Genomic DNA, 22,596 nt, shown 5'->3' with positions numbered 1-22,596 from the left:
CTCTCTCTCTCTCTCTCTCTCTCTCTCTCTCTCTCTCTCTCTCTCTCTCTCTCATTCCCCCTCCCTCCCTCCTTCTCTCCTCTCCTCTCCTCTCCTCTCCTCTCCCTTCCTCTTCTCTTCTCCTCTTGTCTTCTCTCTCTCTCTGAAGATCTTGAAAAGCAGTAACTTCAATTGAGTAAATGTAAAATCCTCTGAAGCGTGTGTCCCAAGCATGATATACAACTGGAAAGTGAATTCTCTGCAGTGAATACTAACTATACGACTTAGGGCTCTACCAGACTTCTCTTCAACTTACCAATTTGGTTCTGAAACCCTCTTCCAGAAATCTCCATCAGAGGTTGACCCTAATTACATTGGATTCACCTCCATTAGCCAACAAAACCAATGGAAGATTTCCTGACTATTCAGACTATTCACCATGTTGCCAATCAATACTGGAGTAGCAAAAAAAAAAAAAAAAGAAAAAAAAAAAGAACAAACATTTTCTGGAATACCATTTTGTAATTCCCCACTTAGGGCACATTATGCAGCTGGGAACCCTCTTCCCAGCAGCACTCCTGAGCTCTAGTTTCCCTGCTTTCCCAATGGAATGTCACATTTTTATGAATGCTGTTTGATTAGCATTGCCAGCTAAAATAGGCATTCAGGCTTCCTCATTCCCTGCTTGCAAGAACTTGTTACACACTCGAAGAGTTTCTCAGCTCAAACTTTTGAAATCAGACGACTGGGGATGGTAGCCCATATACCCGATGAAGACATTGCCACAGCTGTAGGGACCATCGCCGAAGGAGTTATCGTGATCAAAAATATATGGAAATAAATGACAATACTGACTGGCTTAATGGAGGGTGTGTGACTCCAACAAGCAATGATTTTAACTTTTCTTGGCTGCTTGTGCATTGCAGCTATGAACTGTGACAAAAGTTGATTTTCAAAGCAATACAGAGTAAATGTTAAAACAGAGAAACTGCAGAAAGTACAAACCAACAAAGTCTTTCTTAGTTTCTTAGCCAATTGTAGAAGACAGAAAGGAATCACATTTTTCTTTTGAAATAATCATTAGTATGGGTTAGCACACTCCTTACTGTCATTGCATTTTTTCAAGATACATGCAGGGAAAAGAGTTAAAGTTTGGCTAGAAACAAATGAATTTTGATGGGCATCAACCTCACTCAAGCCCTGAATATACCATCTTTCTTCTCTCCTTTTTCTGTACAGCTATCCTCAGGTGCCAAACATTGTATTTTATATCAAGATAGCATTATCAGAAGGGGGTACGACTGCAAATTAAAGGTGAGCTGACCCAGCCTTATACTGAAGATAGGTAAGAAGAGAGATGGATTGATAGATAGATGGACACATGGGCAGTCAAAGATGAAGAACATATATAATAAGGCTAATGTGTAGGTAGGGAAAAAATACTTTACCGTTAGAGATCAGTATTTCATATTTGAACTTTTACTACAATATTCCAAAACATCTCTGATTTCATCAACATGGATATTTCTTCCAAGAGTAATGATCACAACATATTCATTACAATTTCATCTTCAATGACTCATATATGCCCCACCCCTATAAAATCATAATTTGATGGGTTTTAATTTCATTTCAAATGAACAAAACCCAGCAAAAGTGTCCATAAACTAAAAGCACATGCATTACAGTATATGATTTAATATTTTTAAAGGCATAAGTAATATCCTAGCATATCCCCATCCTCAAAGTTTATATTCATTTTCAAACAAAACTGTCAAATGCCAAGTGATGATTTGAAGATGGTGCTACCATGTCAGCTGGCTCTCAAGTAAGAAGTCCAGGTCTCTTTGCAAGAATAGTCAGATTCAGACTTCAGGGAGTACATGTAAAACAAATACAGGCATGTTTGGAAGGCCAGCCTCCACAATCCTTGTCCAAAAGGAGGATATTTATGTATGGATAGCTATCTTTATGTCTTTACATAGTAATTTAGCCTTCTCTTGAATCACATTTACTCGCTTATTTTTTTCTTCTTTGCCTCAATAATTATTCTTATTTCTCTTTAATCCCAAATAAATTGTCCAATAGATTCATTGGAACAATACAAAGATACTTCTTTTTCAATTTTCCCTGGTATTGAATTTGTTTTCATAACTCTTAGCAAATATATTTCCTAAAACAGTGTTCAATGCAATGTGAAACCTGATAAAATGTGTGTGTGTGTGTATATATATATATATATATATGAATCATTTAATGCAGATAAATTCCCATCTAATCTAAGAATTCCATAACAGATAATATTTCCAGTTGACCAAACTTCTTCCACAGCTATTTGTTAGCTTATTTTCTAAAACAGTGTTTGATACGGTGAGGAACTTAAGACAATAACTACACATATATGTAATTTAATGCCAATAAGTTCTCATGTAAGAGTGCCAGGATAAATGGCATTCAAGTAAGTCACACTTCTGTTCTAGCTCATTGTTAGATTATTTCCTAAAACAATGCTCAATGCAATGAGGAACACAAGAAAAAATGTATGCATATAAATCATTTAATGCAAATAAATTCACATAAAAACTTCCATAGTAAATTCCATTTTCAATTAACTGGAAAGCTGCAGATACATTGTCCAGGAAGAGAAAAGCAGAATGGCCTGCTCTCTAAGTCTGGATATTTATTTTGACAACTTATATATCTAATAAAATAATATGATTCTCCAAATGATAAATTATTAAAATATTCCTTATGTGATACAAACTCTGCTGGTTTCTGAAAGGGTTATATGTTGGGTTCCAGGTAATGAATGTAAAATACAGAATAGACTCAGAATCTTTACTAGGCCTGGGATATGGGTTATGCTTATAGACAGTAGTATCCTGGTTACTTGACTTTCTTAGAATCACTTGAATTTCTCAGATAAGACCAATGTCCTGAGTGTTTAATGGTATACCAGTTGTCCTTACCAGTACTATGAGGAAGAGGATATTGTGAAGAGTTCAAGGACTATAGTGTCATTGTTAGCCTAAGAAAAGTCATGCAAAAATAGAACTTGGTCCTATGATGAAGAAATGTGACCAAATGGTTAGTTAGAAGGAGTTATATTCTAAAAAAGGAACTCATTGTGAACAATGTCTAAAATGTGGTCAATCTCAGAGAAGGTAAAGATGGCCAAGAAAAGCCTGGTGAGCTTTCTCTGAAACAAGGACAACAAACAAACACAATGTGTTAGAATCCTTGATCATCCTAGTTTTCCCCAAGTACTCAAATTACTAACAGTTTTCCTCATACTGAAAAAAATGAAAAGGTAATTTATGTCCACAAATGAGTCAGATAGTGGTTGTGTGGCAGTTTTGCAAATTCCAAACTAGGAATGAAAACACACTTTTCCAGAACAAAAGAATCTTCTGTGCTAGTCTCCCAACATAGCCTACATACACTGAAGGCTTAAATGGTGTCATCAGAGTTCACTATGAGCAGCAAATTCTTAATAACACTCAAGCTGTCAAAATCTCTGTGGTTGCCATTTACAATTTTATACTGTGAAAAAAAAAAATCCAGATCAGTGAAAGTATGAAGATGAATCAGTATTCACTTTGGTGATGAAATGGTGCCTGGGAGTGATTTCTCTTTGCTGTGGGAGAAGGAGACAGCAGGCACAAGGCCGAGTGGCTGAATTTCACTGATCTGGCAAATGTGAACAAATATACTATGTATATTCTATGTACTTCTTGGATTCCATGGCAGCTGCTAGTGTGTTTGTAATTAGAAATCTATAGAAAATATAGATGTTTTAGACAGATGGTGCCAATTCTCAAAGATTTGTGTGGGCTATAAGTGCTTGTAATTAATATTATTATTTTGGGGCTAATAACTTATAATGGATTTGATTTTAAACATTGTGTGGAGGTATGTTCTTTTTATGTTGTTGCTGCTTATATACTATTAAGACGATAGCGAATGTACAGTTCTTTTGATGTGAATTGCAAATGAGTTTTTTCATAAAGTTTAACATTTTTATCAGCTTTGTTTTGCTTTGTACTTGTATAAATGTACTTTATTTTAGCATTTTAAGGATACATTTGCTTGTTTCTCAGTTGTCTACATCATGTTATAATTGATGTTTGTGTAGAGTCGGGTACTTTTTCAACAGTATTAAAAAAAACCTGTGATATGACTGAGTTTTATTCTTTTTTTTCACAGATGATTTAAAATATAGTCTTAATGTTGTTTTCTAAGGGCCAAAAGAACCATAACATTCATTAACTTTCGGATTAACCTCACATCCAGTTATTTCAAGATAAAATATATTTATCTATTGGTTTCATAAATCTTTTTGTACTGCTATAGTATGAGAATGAACTAAAGCAAAATGAAAGATGGTGGCAGGTTCTTCTCTCATAGTACACACATTTTTGAAGAGCATTGCTCCGAGGATGTTTGGTACAATACTTAAGTTTAATAATGTTCCATAATAAAGTCAGTGTAGGCTTTCCTTCCACCAATTCAGTTTATAGACCTCTTGTGACTTAGAAGAGGATCTTTTTGCTGCTTTCATCATCCTTCAATTGAGTTGATTATCATCTTCAAATAAACTGGGCTTTGGATGACACACAATGACCCTGCCCCAATACTTAGAAATACATCATTTCAGGAGTGGTAAGATCTGCCAGAGAATCATCTCTTTCTTATGGCATAATGTGCAAGATTCTTAATTTGGGACCAAGTTAAATGAATATTAAGGAAGATGAATTTCTTCAAAAGCATTCCAACTTAATCCTTAGGCAAGCAAATATCTAGTTCAAGAGAAAGATGCAAGAAACACATTCAGATAGATATTTATTTCACAGAATCAAAGAACTTAAGCTGGAAAGACCCTCAGAAGCCAAGTGTTTCAAACAAAACCAGAAAATTCCTTTAAAAATATCCATGTACCCTATAAGTAAATACTTCCCTTAAGAGGGATCCCAATGCCTCTTGAAATAGCTAATTCTACTTTGGAGAAGTTCCAGTTGTTCATTTTATTTTTCCTTAAATGGAGTCTAAGTCTACATGGTTATAACTTCTACCCATTGTTCATCATTCTGTTTTCTAAGGACAAGAAGAACAAGTTTAATGCCTTTTATATCTTACAGTTCTTCCATTAAAATATGACATTTTTTACAAAAAGGGAGCATATTTTACCTGTCTTCGTGTCCCTGGCACGTTGCCCAATGCCTTGCACATTGAAAATCTTTAATAAATGTTCATTGCCTGATAATACATTGAAGACAGCTATCACACTCCCTAAGTTATCCTTTGTCCAGGCTAAAATTCTAGTTATTTGTTACTAGACACTATGTAAAATGTTTTTCCAAGCTAGTTACCCTCCTCTAGTTATGCTTCTTTAAAATGCAGTTACCAGATCAGACAAATATTTCATACATGCTATGGAAAGGGCAAAGATAACTATCACATATATTGTTGTAGACACTTAATGCTTATCACATTATTGATTCATATCAAGGTTTCAGCTCATCAAAATTATTAGATATATTCACAACAACTCTTATCTACTTATTTTTATGAGCTATGATAGAAAAATATACTTTCTGTGATAGGTTTTGTTTTGGAAGATATTTAAGTGATTTTTCTTTCCTTTAAATCCTATGATGGGAAGAAAATACAAGACTACTAGTCAGAAGGCCTGGGTTCTGATCTCAGATCTGGAACTAGTAGGTGATATTACCTTAGGCAAATATTTTAATTATCTATACCTCATTTTTTTACTACATTTCATTTCAAATTAGGAAGCTGAGCCAAATGTTCATTAAGCTTTCTTGCATCTCTAAAATGCTATGATTCTATAGTTGTAAATACACTTGTGAATATTCATAGTAGTAATATGATGTCGAGGTATTTCTGACTTCAAAATAAGCAAAGCAATAAGCATTTGATAAAGTACTGTAGGATTTAAATTAATGTCCAATACTTCAAGTATTATGTTTTATAAAGTCTACTATCTATCAAAATAGAACCATGTGATTAAGTTTTTCTACCTGCTCAAAAAGCCCACTCCACCTAAGCCATGACAGGAAGACAAGAGCACAAGAGATGAAACTCCAGAGAATTTATATCCTGTCTACATCATCACGTAATGAAAGGAAGAGAGTGGGCTGTTGAGAATCATAGTTTTTTTTTAGGGTAACAGACTCTAATTACACAATCCCCCCTTGGATTCTTTGGGACACTAGTCTCCCCAATAGATCATGTAAACATAATATTGCAATAATTGGGGCATAAAAGGGAAAGAGAACAAAATCAATCATTGCTAGGCACATTGACAAAAATCCAATTAAGGGGCAGTCTCCTTTGGCATAAAAGTGTACATTCAAAACAAATGCATTCAACCCCCCCACAATTTAATTTCACTACATCCAAAAGTTCATTCTGGATCTTTCAGTGCAGTGTGAGGTCTCTACAGGCATCTTCATGGCACCTTCTCCAAGCAGTTCACTTACTGGATTCTGGGAGGTAGCAAGTTTCTTATCTTAAAATTACTCTCAAACAAGAAAATCTTTTATAAAACTAGAATTTTATGAGAATTATTCAATCCCCCCTTAGGAGGGTATTGACAAACACATGGATCAACTCAGGATACATTAATTTTCTCTAAGAAATTAGCTTCTTTTTAAAAATAGTAGTATAGAAGCTAATTCAAGAAAACCTTTTGGGTCTAAAAATGTCACCAAGAATCTAGATCATTCTGGTGGAGGGGCAGAGTAAGCAGAAGAGTTACAAATAGAAAAAAAAAACACTCAGAAACCAATAAGCTACCTGGGAAATGATCCTTTCTCAAGAGCCATCCAGAGGTGCCATGACCCCTAGGAAAATTTTCCCACCTCCTAGGTGAGACTATAATAGCTGCATATGGCATGTCTATATATTATATGTTATAGCACCTCACTTCAACTACTAAATGGACCCTTACCTCCTGTTACAAACAACTCAAAGGTGCCTTTCCAATAGTATTTTCTCCAGTCTAGTCATATGCGGAGGTACAAATAAAAACAATGTAACAGCACATGTAGCTAATTGTCAAGACACAGTAACTTAAAGTGGAATAGTGTAACAGAACTTAACAAACAAAATAAAATCTTAAAAAACAATCAGGAAATACAATATACATGGCAGGATATAGGTACTGAATTCTGGATCCCTTTTTTTCCAATTCTGATACAGAAACTTCCATAAAACAATGGAGTCTGAAAAGGCTTAAAAATTTCACCTCCAGACTCTTTAAAATTCCTTCTCCTCTCCTATTATCATCATCCATCTAGATTCCATTAGTCACACCTCTGTGATCTCCCATAGTGAGGGAGAATTTCGTACTGAGCATAGTGTGGAGAAATCCCATATTGGATGTGTTATAGAGACTGGGCAGGCCAGAATGGCAAGTAGGTGTGGGGAGAAGAATTTCTCACCTGAATATCAGGATTATTCAAGCTAATCTCAAGAACCAGGGCACCCAGGAAGAGTAGGAAGAAAAGACATCCTAAAACTGAGAGCTATTTGAAATAGGCAATGTCCTGCCTTTCTTTCATAGAGTGCGTCATGCTTGCAATTCTACTTCCTGTCTATAGTTTATAAGAGTAACCTTATTTCCCCTCCCCCCGGAGGTAAAAATGCCAAGGAGCAGCTTGCTTCCCCTGTAATGTGGACAGGGAGTTAAGAGGGTAGAAGTGTCTCCTAAGGTAAAAGGCCTTTAGGAGGCTAATTATTGCCTAAGAGAAATACACCCAGTTTTCCAAGGCAAGCAGAGAGCAAGCACTCAGGTGTTGGCAATGTAAGGGAAAGAAGAATTGATAATTTCCCAGCTCCCCAGAGAGTGGCTCCAAGGACTCCCAACTTGTGTGTTCTAAAAGACGTAGCAATCAGCAGCAGCAGGTGGCAGCAGAAGCTCAGAAAGGACCACCCAGGCAGTTAGGGAGGGAGGCAGGATTGACAGCAGCAGGCAGCAACACCAGGAAAGTGCTGAAGAGAGGCCATAGCAAAAGAAATGTGGTTTCCTTTCAAACTAATCTACTCAGAGAGAATTAAGGGTTCTAAACTCCACTTCTGTGGTTACCATAAATGCAGGATTTAAATTAAAATCCAATGCTTCAAGTATTAGATTTTATAAAGTTTATTATCTAACAAAATAGAACCATGTGACTAAGTTTTTCTACCTCCCCCAAAAGCCCACTCCACCTAAGCCACAACAGGAAGACAAGAGCACAAGAGACGGAACTCCACAGAATTTATATCCTGTCTACATTAGCACATAACAACAGGAAGAGAGTGAGCTGCTGGGAATCATAGTTTTTTTAGAGTAACAGATTCTAATTACAAAGTAGTTATGAAATTTAATCGATGACAAATTTGGTTTGATGATGGGAAAAGTCTTAGTTTCAATTTGGCCATTATTTCTTTATATTGCCTGGAAGGAAAATTGCTAATCTCTCATCATATAATATTTTCCCAGGAATATAGTAAGGTCTCACAATGTATGCTCATTAGATTTATTTTCAGATGTTCCTAAATGGTCCTCCATGCATCAGTAGTGGCCATTTGAAATTATTTATTTGTATTCATTACCAAATGTTACGCTTCCTATTTTTATGGATGTATATCATTGACCTCAATATTAAGATCAAGGACCCCAAATTTCCAATATCTCATTATGTATGGCCTATAATGCATATAGACACATTGAACAAATAATTCAATGCCCCATATTAAATAAAATGGCTTTACAATAAATCCAAATACCATAAAAACCACTGGAAACTTTTATCTCACTTCTTTTTCCTAGGAGATACTTATTGTCTTAGTAAATTAAATCATATATACATTTGGAGAGTAATTTTCTTTTATTGCAATTAATATTGAAAATAAAAAATTAATCAATTTTTAGGTTAAAGTTGAATATTAAGTAATGTGAGTTCACTCTTGCATATTAATGGAAACTGTTTGCATATGCCTAAAAATACAAATGGGCTTTATTTCGCTTATAACCAACTGAACAAGAATATATTAAATGGCTCTAGCATACAGTGCTAGGAATTAAGAAAGATACAGTATAGGATTGGGGATTGGGGATTGTAAAAGATTATCCTATTACAAAAATGAATAACATAGAAATGTGTATTGAGTGATAATACATGTATAACCCAGTGGAGTTGCTTGTTGGCTCCGGGAGGGGGGAGGGAAAAGGGTAGGGGAAGAACATGAATCATGTAACCATGGAAAAATACTAAAAACTAAACAAATAAATAAATGAAGTCTAAAAAAAGAGAAAAAAGAAAATTAATTACAAAAAAGAAAGATACAAAGTTTAGGTAAAACATATTCTCTGCCCTCATGGCTAGTAAAGGAATAGTAATACCTATACCATATTAAATCATACTTAAGAAATGTATAAGATAAATTCCCCCAAAAAAATTTACTATGTGAAATCCACGGTAAAAATGGTCATAACCAAGTAGAAAGATCAGAGATTATTTCCTAGAGATTTTGAATTCCAGTTGGAAATTAGGAACACGAAATAATTTCACTGAATGAAGTTGTTAACAGGCATAGAAAAATTTAAATTGTGCTATCATCTTATCATCTGAACATTTTTCTATAATTAGTTCTTAATTTATAGAAATTGTCATTGGTGTTCAATCCTATTGTTTTCAAAATGTTGAGGTCTCTGGAGAGATTCTAGAAAAAAGTTGATGTGAAATATCTTTTTTCAATGCCAAAATTGATAGAACTAAGCCCAGATTCAAATCATTATTCTCATATAGACAGACTACTTTAAAAGTCAGATGAATAAAGTAATGTTGCACTAACAGTTTATCTTAATCTGTCCCTTGACCTGATGAAGAGATTATGTCAAGGGAAGAAGGCAGAAGAGAAATATCATGTAATCCTAGTTATGCTTATGGGGAAACATTTTCCAGCTGGAGCGTTCAGGCAGAGTAGGTAAATTACCAATATGTGTATTCAACCATCACAATAAATAGCTTTGATGATCTAAAGCACTTCTGCAGAATATTTCCGATTTTTTAAACAAAATTGCTAACAAGAGAGTTAAAATTGTTGTTTTAGATGCACAGAAGGGCTTTTAAGCGCACTTGGGAAAAGATTATTTCACCAGAGTAGTTTCAGCCCTTGATTATAATCATGTCTAAGACCAGAGATAGTGACCTCATGTAGTCTAGGTTGCCAATATTCGAAGCTAACCTTTCATCCCTCAGCTTGTTTTGTATGCCTTAAGCGAGACTGATGTCCACAACTTTTTTTCAGTTAATGAGAATTATCCACTCAAGAAACCTAGAATCATCTCTCTCACAATTAGAAATTCTGTCACTTTCTTCAGTAGTTTATTGCAACCTCTTTCCTTCTGTTATTTTTCTTGGATGTCTGTCTCTGCCTTCTCCACTCCCTCCAGACTATAGATAAAATATGACTAGTTTAGTCACGCGGCAAATTTGTCTGTCTCCAGGCATACTCCAGAGGCCAGAGCCCCACAATTCATGGTATTAAGGACATGCTCATGATATTTTTTAACTTGAGTTGTATATTTATGATACTTTAGAAGCATCATATCTCAGAAAGGTAAAAATATCCAGCCCAATAATTTATTTCACATGTCTCATCAAGAAGCAAAGAAAGCATATAGATTACTCATTCATTTATATATACATTTAAAAATCATACATTAGTATTTATTATTTATAAGGCACTATCAGGGGATATGAGGGAAAAGCAAACATGAATAAGCAGGCCCTTTTCTCAAGGAATTTGACTTCTGTTTGAGGAGAGGGAAAATAATGCTGCTATATAAATATAACGTAATGTAAAACATTATAAAATCAACTTATACTTAGTAAACATATAGCAGCCAGTACAGACTCCTAGACTACTATTGACAATTAATGATGGAAGGAAAGGAGGAGGAGGAAGAGGAACATTCATTCATACTGCAGTTTGGGAAAACCTTGTTATGGCAAGGGGGAAAAAATCTTTTTTTCCAATTAAAAATACAAATCAGTAAAAGGTATTATTCTGTACATTTGTTGCAAGACTAGGCAAAGAGACATATCAGATTGAAAAAAAAAGAGGAGTGTATCAATTTGAGTCAAGTGGTCTCAAATGAATGATTTCCCACAAGGACTTATACCCAAAATACATTGTAACTCTAGTTCATAACTACTCAGGCATTGGCTCTGAGAGCAGTTTATTGGTTTCAGAAAAGGAGAATCAGAGACTTTCTATTATGCTCATATGTCATTGGCTGTTCCAAGGTGCAGAGGGATTAGGTTCCAGACATAGGAATAACATATATAAAGATCACATCCCATAACCAAGTTGTGGGTGAATTTGGAAAAGGAAACTGAGGCTTAGCAAGTTTAAATAGTGTGCTCAGGGACACATAGCTAGAAAATGTCTGAGAAAACATATTAATTCAAGCTTATTTTTTAAATTCAAGTTCAGCATTTCATATGTTACGGTAACCAGCACTATTTCCCCAGGAAAATGGGAATCACATCGTAGAATCTAAGCAAGGGACTTTGTATTTTCTGCCAGAGGCCAGAGGGGTTACTAAAGATTTTTACTAGGAGAATGATATAGTCAGATCAATGTTTTAGGAATATAAATTTGGCAGCTATGTGAAAAAGGATGGAATAGAAAAGGGGAAGTCTAGATGCAGGGAGACCAATTAGTAAATTATTATAATAGACTTAAGGGGAAGTGAGGAAGACCTGAACTAGGGTAGAGGATTAAAGAGGAGAGAGACTAGAAGCAAAGAGACCAATTATAAGGTTCTTATAATAACTGGGGAAAGACATAATAAGGATTCTAATAGTCACAGTGAGCTGGGAGCTAAAGAAAAAAAATCTTTTCAGGATAATAATGTTATTTATTATCTGTTATCATGGCTCCATTTTATAAAGGTAGATAAAAATATGCCAGAATCAGAGCTAACTTGAATGGAGCATCAACTGAGTTCCCAAAATACCACTGAAGCAGAAAATCTGAACACTCTATAACCTTGACAAACTTACAAGAAAATTGTGCTTTGCCAACATGAGAATATAAATTGAATTTTCACGAAGTTCTCAAGTAATTTTAACAATATCATATATATTGGGTATGCTTCTTATGTAATAATATAATAAATATATACATAATAGGAGAATAGATCAGTGAAAAGAATTCCAGATTTGTCATCAAGAATACCAAAGTTCAATTCCTTCCCCCAAGCACTTACTAATTTGGGTACCCTAGGGCAAGTCAATTAAGCTCTCTGAGCTTCAATTTCTTCATGTAAAAATGGGCATAATATACCATCCAAAACAATTCCCCCAGAGAGTGATTGAGGATAAAATTAAATAAAATTGGTAGAACACTGTAAAATTAAAAGTTCAAGAAAAACATTTCTGTTGTCATTATATAAACATGTATGTATGTATGTATGTATTATAGACATATATTCACATACCATATATATGAAAAGGTTTCTGATTTGAGTATCTATTTGTAAAATTAAAATAGCCCTTGGTTCTCAAAGGTTGTGCCAAAGGAATGCAAACTCTGTCAAGGCTTCTTTTAACTTTCTTTATATATATATATATATGTGTGTGTGTGTGTGTGTGTGTGTACTTATACATATATATATGCATATATATGGTGACATATATACAAATTACAAATACATATATACAAATTCAATGTATAAATGAAGTTTTAGATGGCATGCTTATCAGTTTTGCACATGACAGGAAACTGGGGAGCTTAGATAACACAGAAGATGACAGAATCAGTATTCAGTTACTTTAACAGACTAGAATAATAGGCTAAATGTAATAGGATGGAATTTAACAGAGATAAGCATAAAGTTCTACATTTGGGTTCAAAAATCAGTCACATTAAGTAAAGAGTAAGTTAGTGATGGTTAGATAACAATTTGTGAGAAACAAGCTTTCAGTGGACTACAAACTCGATATTAGTCAACAAGAAGACAGGAAAAACCTACAAAGCTCTTGTTATCCATTGTTACTATAAAAATATATTGTTATTATTATATATTCTTATTAATATTATAAATTGAGATAATGCTGCATTCTGCCTTGACCAGGCTACATCTGTGACCCTATATTCAATTCTGGGCTCCACAATTAAGAGATGTCCTGGGTCAGTTAAAAGATGTACAAATGAGGGCTACTAGAGAGACAATGCCAAGAAATGATGAATAAGAAATCAGGGAGGTCTAACAGAATAAAGAAGGCTTAAGGGAAATGTGACCGTGATTTCAAGTATGTGAAGGGCTGTCATATAGAAGAGGGATTATTCATCTTCTTCTATCCCTAACAGACCCAATAGTGGTGAAAATAGATAGAGAACCAGACCTGGAGCCAGGAAGACCTGAGTTCAAATGTGGCCTTAGACACTAGCTGGGTGGCCCTGCGCAAGTCACTTCACCCTGTTTGCCTCAGTTTCCCCAACTGTAAAATAAGCTAGAGAAGGAAATGGCAAACCACTCCAGTAACTTTGCCAAGAAAACCCCAAAATGGATCCTGAAGAGTGAAACATGACTGAAACAAATGAATAATATCAGCAACAACAAAACCTGGTCCGAGAAGACAAAACTAGCAACAATGGGTGGAAAGAAATTGGAGAAAAGCAGAGTTGGTTTTGATAATAGAGGGGGAAAAATTAGGTCTATACAAAAATCAATGGACTTCTTGGGAGGGAGCAGGCTTCCACATCCTGGAGGCCTTCGAGCTAAGGTCAGGTAAGCATCTATGAGCAATATTGGGGTACAAATGCTTGGTTAGCTACATGTTGGATTAAATGGTCTCTGTTCTTCTAACTCTGAAATTCAGTTATTCTATGAAGCTGGAAATATTTTTAGTTACAAGTTTAGGGACAGACTCTCTCTCCAGCATTTGAAGTCCTTTATGACTAAGCTTTGAAAGACTAATTTCCAGGAGGTTCAATGATTTCCATCTAAGTAACTCACAAAAATTGAGTGTTCCAGTAATAGGAGACCATAATTTGTAGCTAGCAGTGGAAGAAGACCCAACATGAAGGAAATCACAGACACTTAAAAGTAGTAATGTCAGATATACAACATAATTCATTATACCCACCCCCTTTTTTGCACCCTTTAAAACTTAAATTCTAATTCATTAGCTTTCCTTGCCTAGAATCATGGCCAACAGAGAATGCAATCTTGTACAATATTAAAATTAAAAGAAAGATCTAATATATTCTAGGACTAACTTCACAGCTATTTTATTAAATCAAGAAAAGCCTCACTCTACTGTTTTATTTGGTCCACATTTGCTCTTTGCTCAGCACTATTAGCACATTTTAAAAATTCTCTATGAAGAACAAGTCAATCTTTCATTTCCTGTCAAACATGTTGTATAGCTTCATTAACTTTGGTGGACTCTAGTGAAGCAAGCCATAAAAAATTCATTACTGTAACATTTACTAACCAGATAACTACATTGCATGTGAAATAGAAGCCTGGGAGAGATTAGCCAGTTAATTTAGGCTATCTAACAATTTGGAAAAATAATTTAGGTTTCAAAAAAAATTCCCACAAAAGCCCAATGTCTGAATTAAATAAATGAAAAATATGGTTTTAGATATATCCAGAAAATTATTTCACTTTCATATAATCCAATCTATAAGGATTTTGCAATGTGTTCTTTCTATATGAAGAACTCAAAATACATTATGAGATGGAATACATTCACTCAACACCAATATGCAATAAGATTCAAGGAAATACATATATTTTGAACAGTCAGAGGAAAAATAAAATTATCCCATATAGAGACAGAGGATATTGGTTCAAATATAGGCTTTCCTACTTAGAATTTGTGTGGCAAATCATTTTACTATTTTAGGCTTCAATTTTCTTATCTTTAATGTGAAGAGAATGGACTGAATAAACACTATGTTAACTTCTTCTAGCTTTAAATCTGGATAAGCAGGTTAGTGACATCCTAGAAGGCCTTTAGAAAACATGAGAGCCAGGAGCTCCTAGCTCTCTGGCCCCCAGAGATGCTCTGGATGGGCACGATCCTAAAATTGAAAAATTCTTAAACTGAAATGTTGAAAGGGCATTTGAGTCATCGCAATTTCAAGAACTCTAAGCAGCTTGTCCTAGAAAGACTATAAGGGGTGGGGGGAGATGGAGAGGTGGATAGAGAAATAGCCCTGAATATAAGAGGTCCTAGGTTCATATCTGGCCTCAGACACTTCCTATCTGTGTGGGCAAGTCATGTAAGTCTTTGCCTAGCCCTTACTACTCAAACCAATCAAACCAATATCTAACATTGATTCTAGGACAGAAGGCAAGAGAAAGAAAGAAAGAAAGAAAGAAAGAAAGAAAGAAAGAAAGAAAGAAAGAAAGAAAGAAAGAAAGAAAGAAAGAAAGAAAGAAAGAAAGAAANAAAGAAAAGAAAGAAAAGAAAAGGAAGAAAAGAAAAGAAAGAAAAGAAAAGAAAGAAAAGAAAAGGAAGAAAAGGGAAGGTAGAAAAGAAAGAAAAGAAAGAGCACAGAGCCCCTTAGGCAATAAAGAGCTGAAATGATAATAGAGTTTCTTACAAACAATATCTTTGAAGTCATTCCTGATCCCCTCCCACCTGGAAACCCAAGGATACATGAATGGCAAAGCAAATTAGGCAAATGTCCAGGAAAAATTCAATGGAACTAAGATCTCAAAAGGAAAAAAGATGCTAGGGGTTCCTGTGAAATATATGATTGAGTGATAGTTCCAGTTACTAATTGCAAAGCAACTCTAGCTTTTTAAGCCAGGCAAGTGCCAGACCTCTGACTGCTTCATCAATCAACACATATGCACTGGCCTGGCATACAGGTTCAAACTCTGTTACACTAATTTTTTGCATATCCTTAAGCAAGTCCTATCCTTTGAACCTCAATTTCCTTATATGTTTCATGAGAGTTGGGAATTAGAGTGTCCCTAAAGTGCTGTTCAATTTAACCTTCTTGTTCCAAAGAGGGAAAAAAGGAGGTAATGAGGTACAGTGGAGGACCCTCCCAAAGTTGAAGTCAAAGTCATTTACTAAGGATTATGTGAGCATCAGATGATTTACTCCATAGCTGAGAGATTTCAGAACATTCTCCTCTGTGAGCAGACCCTGATGGAAACATGGAAATTAGAAATTAGGTCTGGGCAGTCTGATAATGCTCTTCCTGTCTTGTCCACGATGCCAAAATACATACTTTAGTCAATTCAATTTGGGAAGCAGAAAAGCAACATGAAAGGTGTTAGATTGGGATTCAGAGAACCTGGATGCAGAACCTGACTCTACTACTGATTACCTATATGACCTTCTTCACGTCCATTGACTCCTTTGGATCTCAGTTCCCTTATAAGATCAGATGGACCTTAAGGTTCCTTCAAGCTTCAAATCTCTTATTAATGTGATCCTATGATTTAACTACCACTTAACAAGCTCCTATTATACCAGTCAAAATTCCATTGCTATATTACATCAAATCAGAGATGGGTTTTTACCTGAATGAGTACCCCATGAGTACTGATTGTACACTTTTAAGAGTATGAGGGTTAGAAGAGACTTATAGTAACTTGAATTACCCCCATGTATCACTCTACTATTGTTGATAAATCATTGCTCTCTTCAGTATGAGTAAGCACTTCTTTTCAATTTGGTTGATAAATTTACAACTAGCTCAAGTTTTTGAATATAAGATATACATACTAAACATGAACAACTTCTGGTCCTGCCATTCCCAATTCAAAAAATCCTATGATTCCAATACTTTGACATTCATTCTAATGCAGATCTCAGACATTTTTGGCTAAGTAGGCAAAGGCAGTCTTCATAAATTTGTTGTCGTCAAAGAAAAATCATCTGATGTCCAGACACTTCTGTGGTGTCCAACGCTCTGGTTATGAACCTCCTCAAACCCAGCTACTATGGCCCTCACATGATAGTCCATTCTTAGGTCCACTGATACCTTCTCAGACTTAGTATAATTTAGTAGAGTTTGCCATTCACTAACACAATCATTGAGATACTAGTCACCTTCCTGCCAAAATAAGATTTGGGGTTTTGAGTGAAGCCAGATTTAAAGATAATTAACCTCATTTATAAATAATCCTATCAGACTCTAGACCTAGGTATACTATCCCTAGGCTAGCTGCACCAAGGTACCTTTGCAGAGGTACCCTTTGGGCAGCACCCATATCTCCACACAATTACTATGAAAACCATGGTAGTAAATATCACCCCAACCTTGTCAGTAGGATACCTTAGGTAACTTTCCAAAACTGTGAGCTGCTGAAGATATACAGCAATACAAGTCTTTTCCACACAGGGAGTTCTACACACCAAAGAGAACTGCCACCATGGAGATCAGCTAGATATATTCCTTAAATTGGCAGATATGGGAACTGACCAAAAAAGGTATAGTCCTTGCACTCTAAATCCATTCCGTTTTCCACTACATTATATTTCCTCTCTATATTGCCCTAACTGTCCTTGGTTTAATTAGCATCAGAGTATAACCAAATGAGCTAACCCTCACTTAGTAAGTGCCTTGACCAAAGTCATATGGACCATAAGTAGCAGATCTAGGTTCTCTAACTCTAAATTTGGTGTTCCTATGATTACGCTATCCTGTCACTTAGAAGTCAAGTTGCTTGAACCCTAAATTTCACTTATCATTTACCTGGCTTACCTCTTTAGTGAGATGTTTGTTACTCTTCATCCTTAGTTTCCCTGGAACCTGGAAAAGGATATGATGATGGGATTAAAAGGCCATAAGATTCTAGGCAGCTACTTGGCTAGATCTAGAGTCAAAAAGACCTGAATTCAAATCTGATCTCAAACACTGACTATCTGGATGACCCTGGGCAAGTCATTTAACCTCTGTCTGCCTCAGTTTCCTCATCTGTAAAATGGATATAATAATAGAACCCAACTAAGTGTTGTTGAGAAAATCAAATGGGATAATAGTTGTAAATAAATTTGAAAAATTTGGGGCCATTCTGCACTCTGGTGCTGTGTGATGACCCCAAATTATAATTCCCTTACATTTAATAAAAACTATTTGTTGTTTCTAAAAAAATAATAACTTTGCAAGACTTAAAGCTATCTAATACTCAAATGTTTGGAATATTAGCAATTACTACTAAAGATTTAAAGCTGCAAGGGACCTTAGAGGTCATCAAGTCTATGCCTTTCATTTTACATATGAGGAACAAACTGCTGGGCAAATTACTGAACCAAATAGCTAGTAGGTGTCTGAGGAAAAATTTGAACTCAAGTCTTCCTGCCTCCAAGTCCAATGCTCTTTGTACTATACCATTTTGCCTTAATGCTCATTAGCTAGGATTAATAAAATAAATATCTGAATGTGATCCCTAGAGTAACAGCTTCCTTGACAATATCTGAAGCAGTGACAGCTGGGAAGTCCAGCCAGAGAGTTGGTCCTCCTTCATGTCGACAGTATAAGGACTCAACGTGCTCACACCTGCTTGTTGGTAAAGAATCTCCTCACCATATGGCACTCACAGATGGGCCATGTTCACAACTGTTCCAATCCCGTTTTGAGGAATGCTCTGCCAGAAAACTGTCAGACTCATCTTCAAACAATATCAACCGTAAGGCCATTTGAGACTCCTGTCTTCTCTCCTGTTGGTGACCGCCAGAGTTGGCATTGGGGCATAATTGGCTGATCCTCTTTACATAAAAAAGTGAGAAATTATCTGGGGCCATAAAGAGCTACTCTCTCTGCAGGCATAGAGGAAGGAAACATTTTCCCAAGAACAGCACAAAATCCTAAAGTGCTTGGAATCTTGGCCCAACCTGATGGTGCCCTTGACAACTCACTGATTTACATCTATTTCCCCTATGCCTCATCCCTTCAGAAGTTCAGTGTTGCCCATCATCAAAAGACTGGAGGATGGAATAGAAACTATCACAGAGACAAACTTAGAAATGAGCTTCCTTGTCAACATCCACTCTCCTAGAATTTCATATAATTATATAGCAATAGAATCTAGACTACAGAGATACAGTGGCCCATAGTTGGGGGAGTAGAGTGTGGGAGGGCTTGGCTAATGATCCAAAGATCTGGGTTCCATTTATGTCTCTGCTATTAACTGTATGAACTAGGGAATGCCAGTGACTATATGAGATTCAGTTTCATCTAGAGAAGGAATAGTTAAGATAGTCTGGAAGCATATCAAAAGAGAAGTTGCAGTGAGGGGGCAGCTAGGTGACTTGATAGAATGAGAGCAAAACCTTGAGATGGGAAGACCTGGGTTCAGATCTGCATTCATTAGCTATGTGACCTTAGGCAAGTCACTTAACACCTATTGCCTAGCTGTCACCACTCTTCTGCCTTGGAACCAGTACATAGTATTGATTCTAAGATGTAAGGTATGGGTTTTAAAGAGAGAGAGAGAGAAGCTGCAATCGACAGCATGGCTTTATTTTCCAAGTCAAATTAACTTCATTTCATTTGTTGAAAGAATTAATAAATCAGTAGGTGTTCCAGAGAAAGATCTGTTGGAGTCAGATGGATGTGGACCAAAGCATAGTATCTTTCACATCAGTTTATTTATGGTTTTATTTTAGGGGTTGGGGTATGTATGAGTATGCTCTTACAACAATAACCAATAAGGAAGTATGTTTGCATGATAAAAATAAAATTTCAAAAAGTACAAGGTGAGATGAAATCTATCACCATAGATTTCATGTATTGGATTTCAGCAAAGCATTTTGTAGTCTTCAGTGTCGACAAGATAGGGAGGCATAGGATAGATAATTGCTGGTTAAATCCTTAGACCAAATAATTTATCTTTAATATCTAGATGTCAGCTTGAAGGAAGGTCTCTAGTAGAGAGGTCTAGGCATCTACCATTATCCCTGGGCTGTCTACCATTCTTCTTAGTCAACTAGATAAAAACATAAATGGTAAACAAGTAAGATATTTTCCATTATTCTCCTGGTTCTGCTTCTGACTCTCTCTGGACTTCATCATCATACCTCAGATGCCTTCATGTCCTTTAAGTTTCCTCAGCATCTATGGCTTTCTCACCTTGGAATATCTCTCTCTCTCTGTCTCTGTTGCCTACACTCCTACTGGTGAATTTCTCCTGGAACCTCCATTTTGAGGAAGAGCCAAAACCAGCCATCCTTCATTCTTCTCCTTGCTCTGCTTCTGAGTCCAGAGACTTTGCCACAATGCCTTGGCTCTGATATTGTCCCCTATCTCTGTTGCCCACCTTGGATTTTTAGTTCTTTTCTTTCTTTTTTGTTTGTGTTCATATTCCTGATGTTTGATATAGTTTCTAACAAATATTTGAGTGGTTAATAATCCATATTGACTTGACTTATTATGGAATCCTTACAGAATTGGTGGCTGATATAAACCTGCACAAGATATATAATATTCTGAGTAATGTAATCATTATCTTCAAATATTAAAACAATGGACGATATTAATCTAAAAATAATTTAATAAGAAAAATGTATTCTACTTTGGCTAAAAATTAGTTGAAGGGCTGTAACATGAAAGATTTGTTCTTCTTGGCCTAAAGCACAAAACTCAGAACAGTAGATAGAAGAGAAACCAATAGTATTGATTCAATGAAACCTTTCCTAACTGTCATGGTTATCCAAAAATGGAATGGACTGCCTCAGGAGGTAATCATTTCCCTTTAATTTCAGGTCTAAAAGAGGAAACTGGATGATTATTTATTAAGTATGTTGTAGAGGAGACTCCTGTTCAGTTATAGTTCGGAACCAAAAACAATTGAAGTTCTTTCTAGGTTTGAGACTGCAATTCTTTGGCGCTAGCTTACAAATTTTATAAATATGGGGGCAGCTGGGTAGCTCAGTGGAATGAGAGTCAGGCCTAGAGACAGGAGGTCCTAGGTTCAATCCCGGCCTCAGCCACTTCCCAGCTGTGTGACCCTGGGCAAGTCACTTGACCCCCATTGCCCACCCTTACCAATCTTCCACCTATGAGACAATACACTGAAGTACAAGGGTTTAAAAAAAAACAAATTTTATGAATATGGTTTGTTGTTACTATTATTTTTATATTCATTTTTATTTAATTTAAATTTTCTTTCATTTTTACTAGTTGTTTTATGACATTTTGTGATCCATGTTCTCATTTCCCCTTCTCATTCCTCCCCCTATCAAAGATGGCAAATAATATGATACAGGTCATACATATGTTATCATACAATACATGTTTCCATGTTCAGCATGTTGTGAAAGAAAACACATATTGCTTAGCCTAGAGAAAAATTTATGGAAGAAATGAATTGAAGAATGGTCTGCTACTATTATTCTTTTTAAAACAGTGGTGAAATAAAATTCTTTGTCATTCTAAAAAGAAAACAGTAACAATGCACTCCCTTTTCCCCAGTTTCTTTGATACAGCTACAAAATGGACCAACCTTCTAATGAACCAGAATTTTTCAATTTAGCAGGTTATAATTGGAAAAAAAAATTTACCTGGGTTTTGTTCATAGAAGCGAATTAAAAGACTAGGTGTTTCTATACTTTTTTGTCTACATTTTGCCTACTCAATAATGTTTATTGATTTTCAACTATGATGACCTTGGTAACCTGAATCAATAAAGATTTCCATGAGGGTCCCTCTATCCCCTAAATCAGGAAAACAAATAAAACATTTTAGAGTGATTTTCAATAGCAAGGCCAAACTGAAGCTAGTCTAGTAGAGTAGGCCGGTGATGAGACACTTTCTTTCCTTTTTCTTGTATGCCTAGGGATTAAAAATGGGTAGATCATCTTAATTATTGGACATTAGAAAGTGCCTATAACAAAAAATGGCATCTTCTACTTTAATTCCTTCCCATAGGCTTAGGAGCCTCCCAAATTAATTTACTATCTGTTGTGGCTTCTTTTCCTCTTATATCAAATGAGTTAGCATGTGAAAAGCATTTTCCAAACCTTAAAGCACTATATTAACAACTATATGCTAGTTGTTAATATTAATGTTATTATTACTGTTGACATCATCATCATTATTATTATCATTGTAGAAGTAGGTCCAAGCCATTAGAAATTTTGGAAGGAGGCCTTACACTTCAAGATTGATTCCTTAGAATTTATCACTAGATATCATACTAAAAACAATTACCTAGAAAGGTTGTCAGTGCCCAGCTTTTAAACTCAGAATTCAAGATTGACAGTAGAATTAGGACCAAGGGTGCACAAGAGAGGCAAGAAGGAATCAAGGAAAATTAGATCTGGCAGGAATCAAGCAAAATTAGATCTAAAAAAATATTTTAAATAAATGCATATATGTTAATGCCTAGAAATCTGATTTGCATAATACTTAAAAAAAATAAAGCAAGTGGAATGTGTTATAGAAGTTCCTCAAAGATGATGGTGGACAGTAACTCACAAGGGGCAGGATGTCTGAACCTCGCCTCAGGCTCTCAGAAGCCTTTTCCTATCTTGGGTTGACAGTTGGTTTTTCCCAAGGCAGGCAAGCGCAGCAGAAGGGAACGGAGTCCTTTCATCTCAAATAAATATAGTTACAAAAAGT

The 22,596-nt window shown here is 35.6% G+C and overlaps 1 protein-coding gene across 1 annotated transcript in view; it reads left to right on the top strand.

The window, feature by feature from the left end:
• The window catches only part of GRM5 (glutamate metabotropic receptor 5), a 620,904-nt gene extending 602,226 nt beyond the window's left edge, over positions 1–18,678 (top strand). The window contains exon 10 of the mRNA XM_044668936.1: positions 18,429–18,678. Within this exon, the coding sequence (XP_044524871.1) occupies positions 18,429–18,678 (250 nt within the window). The remainder of the gene's footprint in view (positions 1–18,428) is intronic.
• The last annotated feature ends 3,918 nt before the right edge of the window (positions 18,679–22,596 follow it).

The sequence above is a fragment of the Gracilinanus agilis genome, chromosome 3 (genome assembly GCF_016433145.1).
Source record: "Gracilinanus agilis isolate LMUSP501 chromosome 3, AgileGrace, whole genome shotgun sequence".
Classification (NCBI taxonomy): Eukaryota; Metazoa; Chordata; class Mammalia; order Didelphimorphia; family Didelphidae; genus Gracilinanus; species Gracilinanus agilis.
This window is presented reverse-complemented; position numbering and strand designations above follow the sequence as displayed.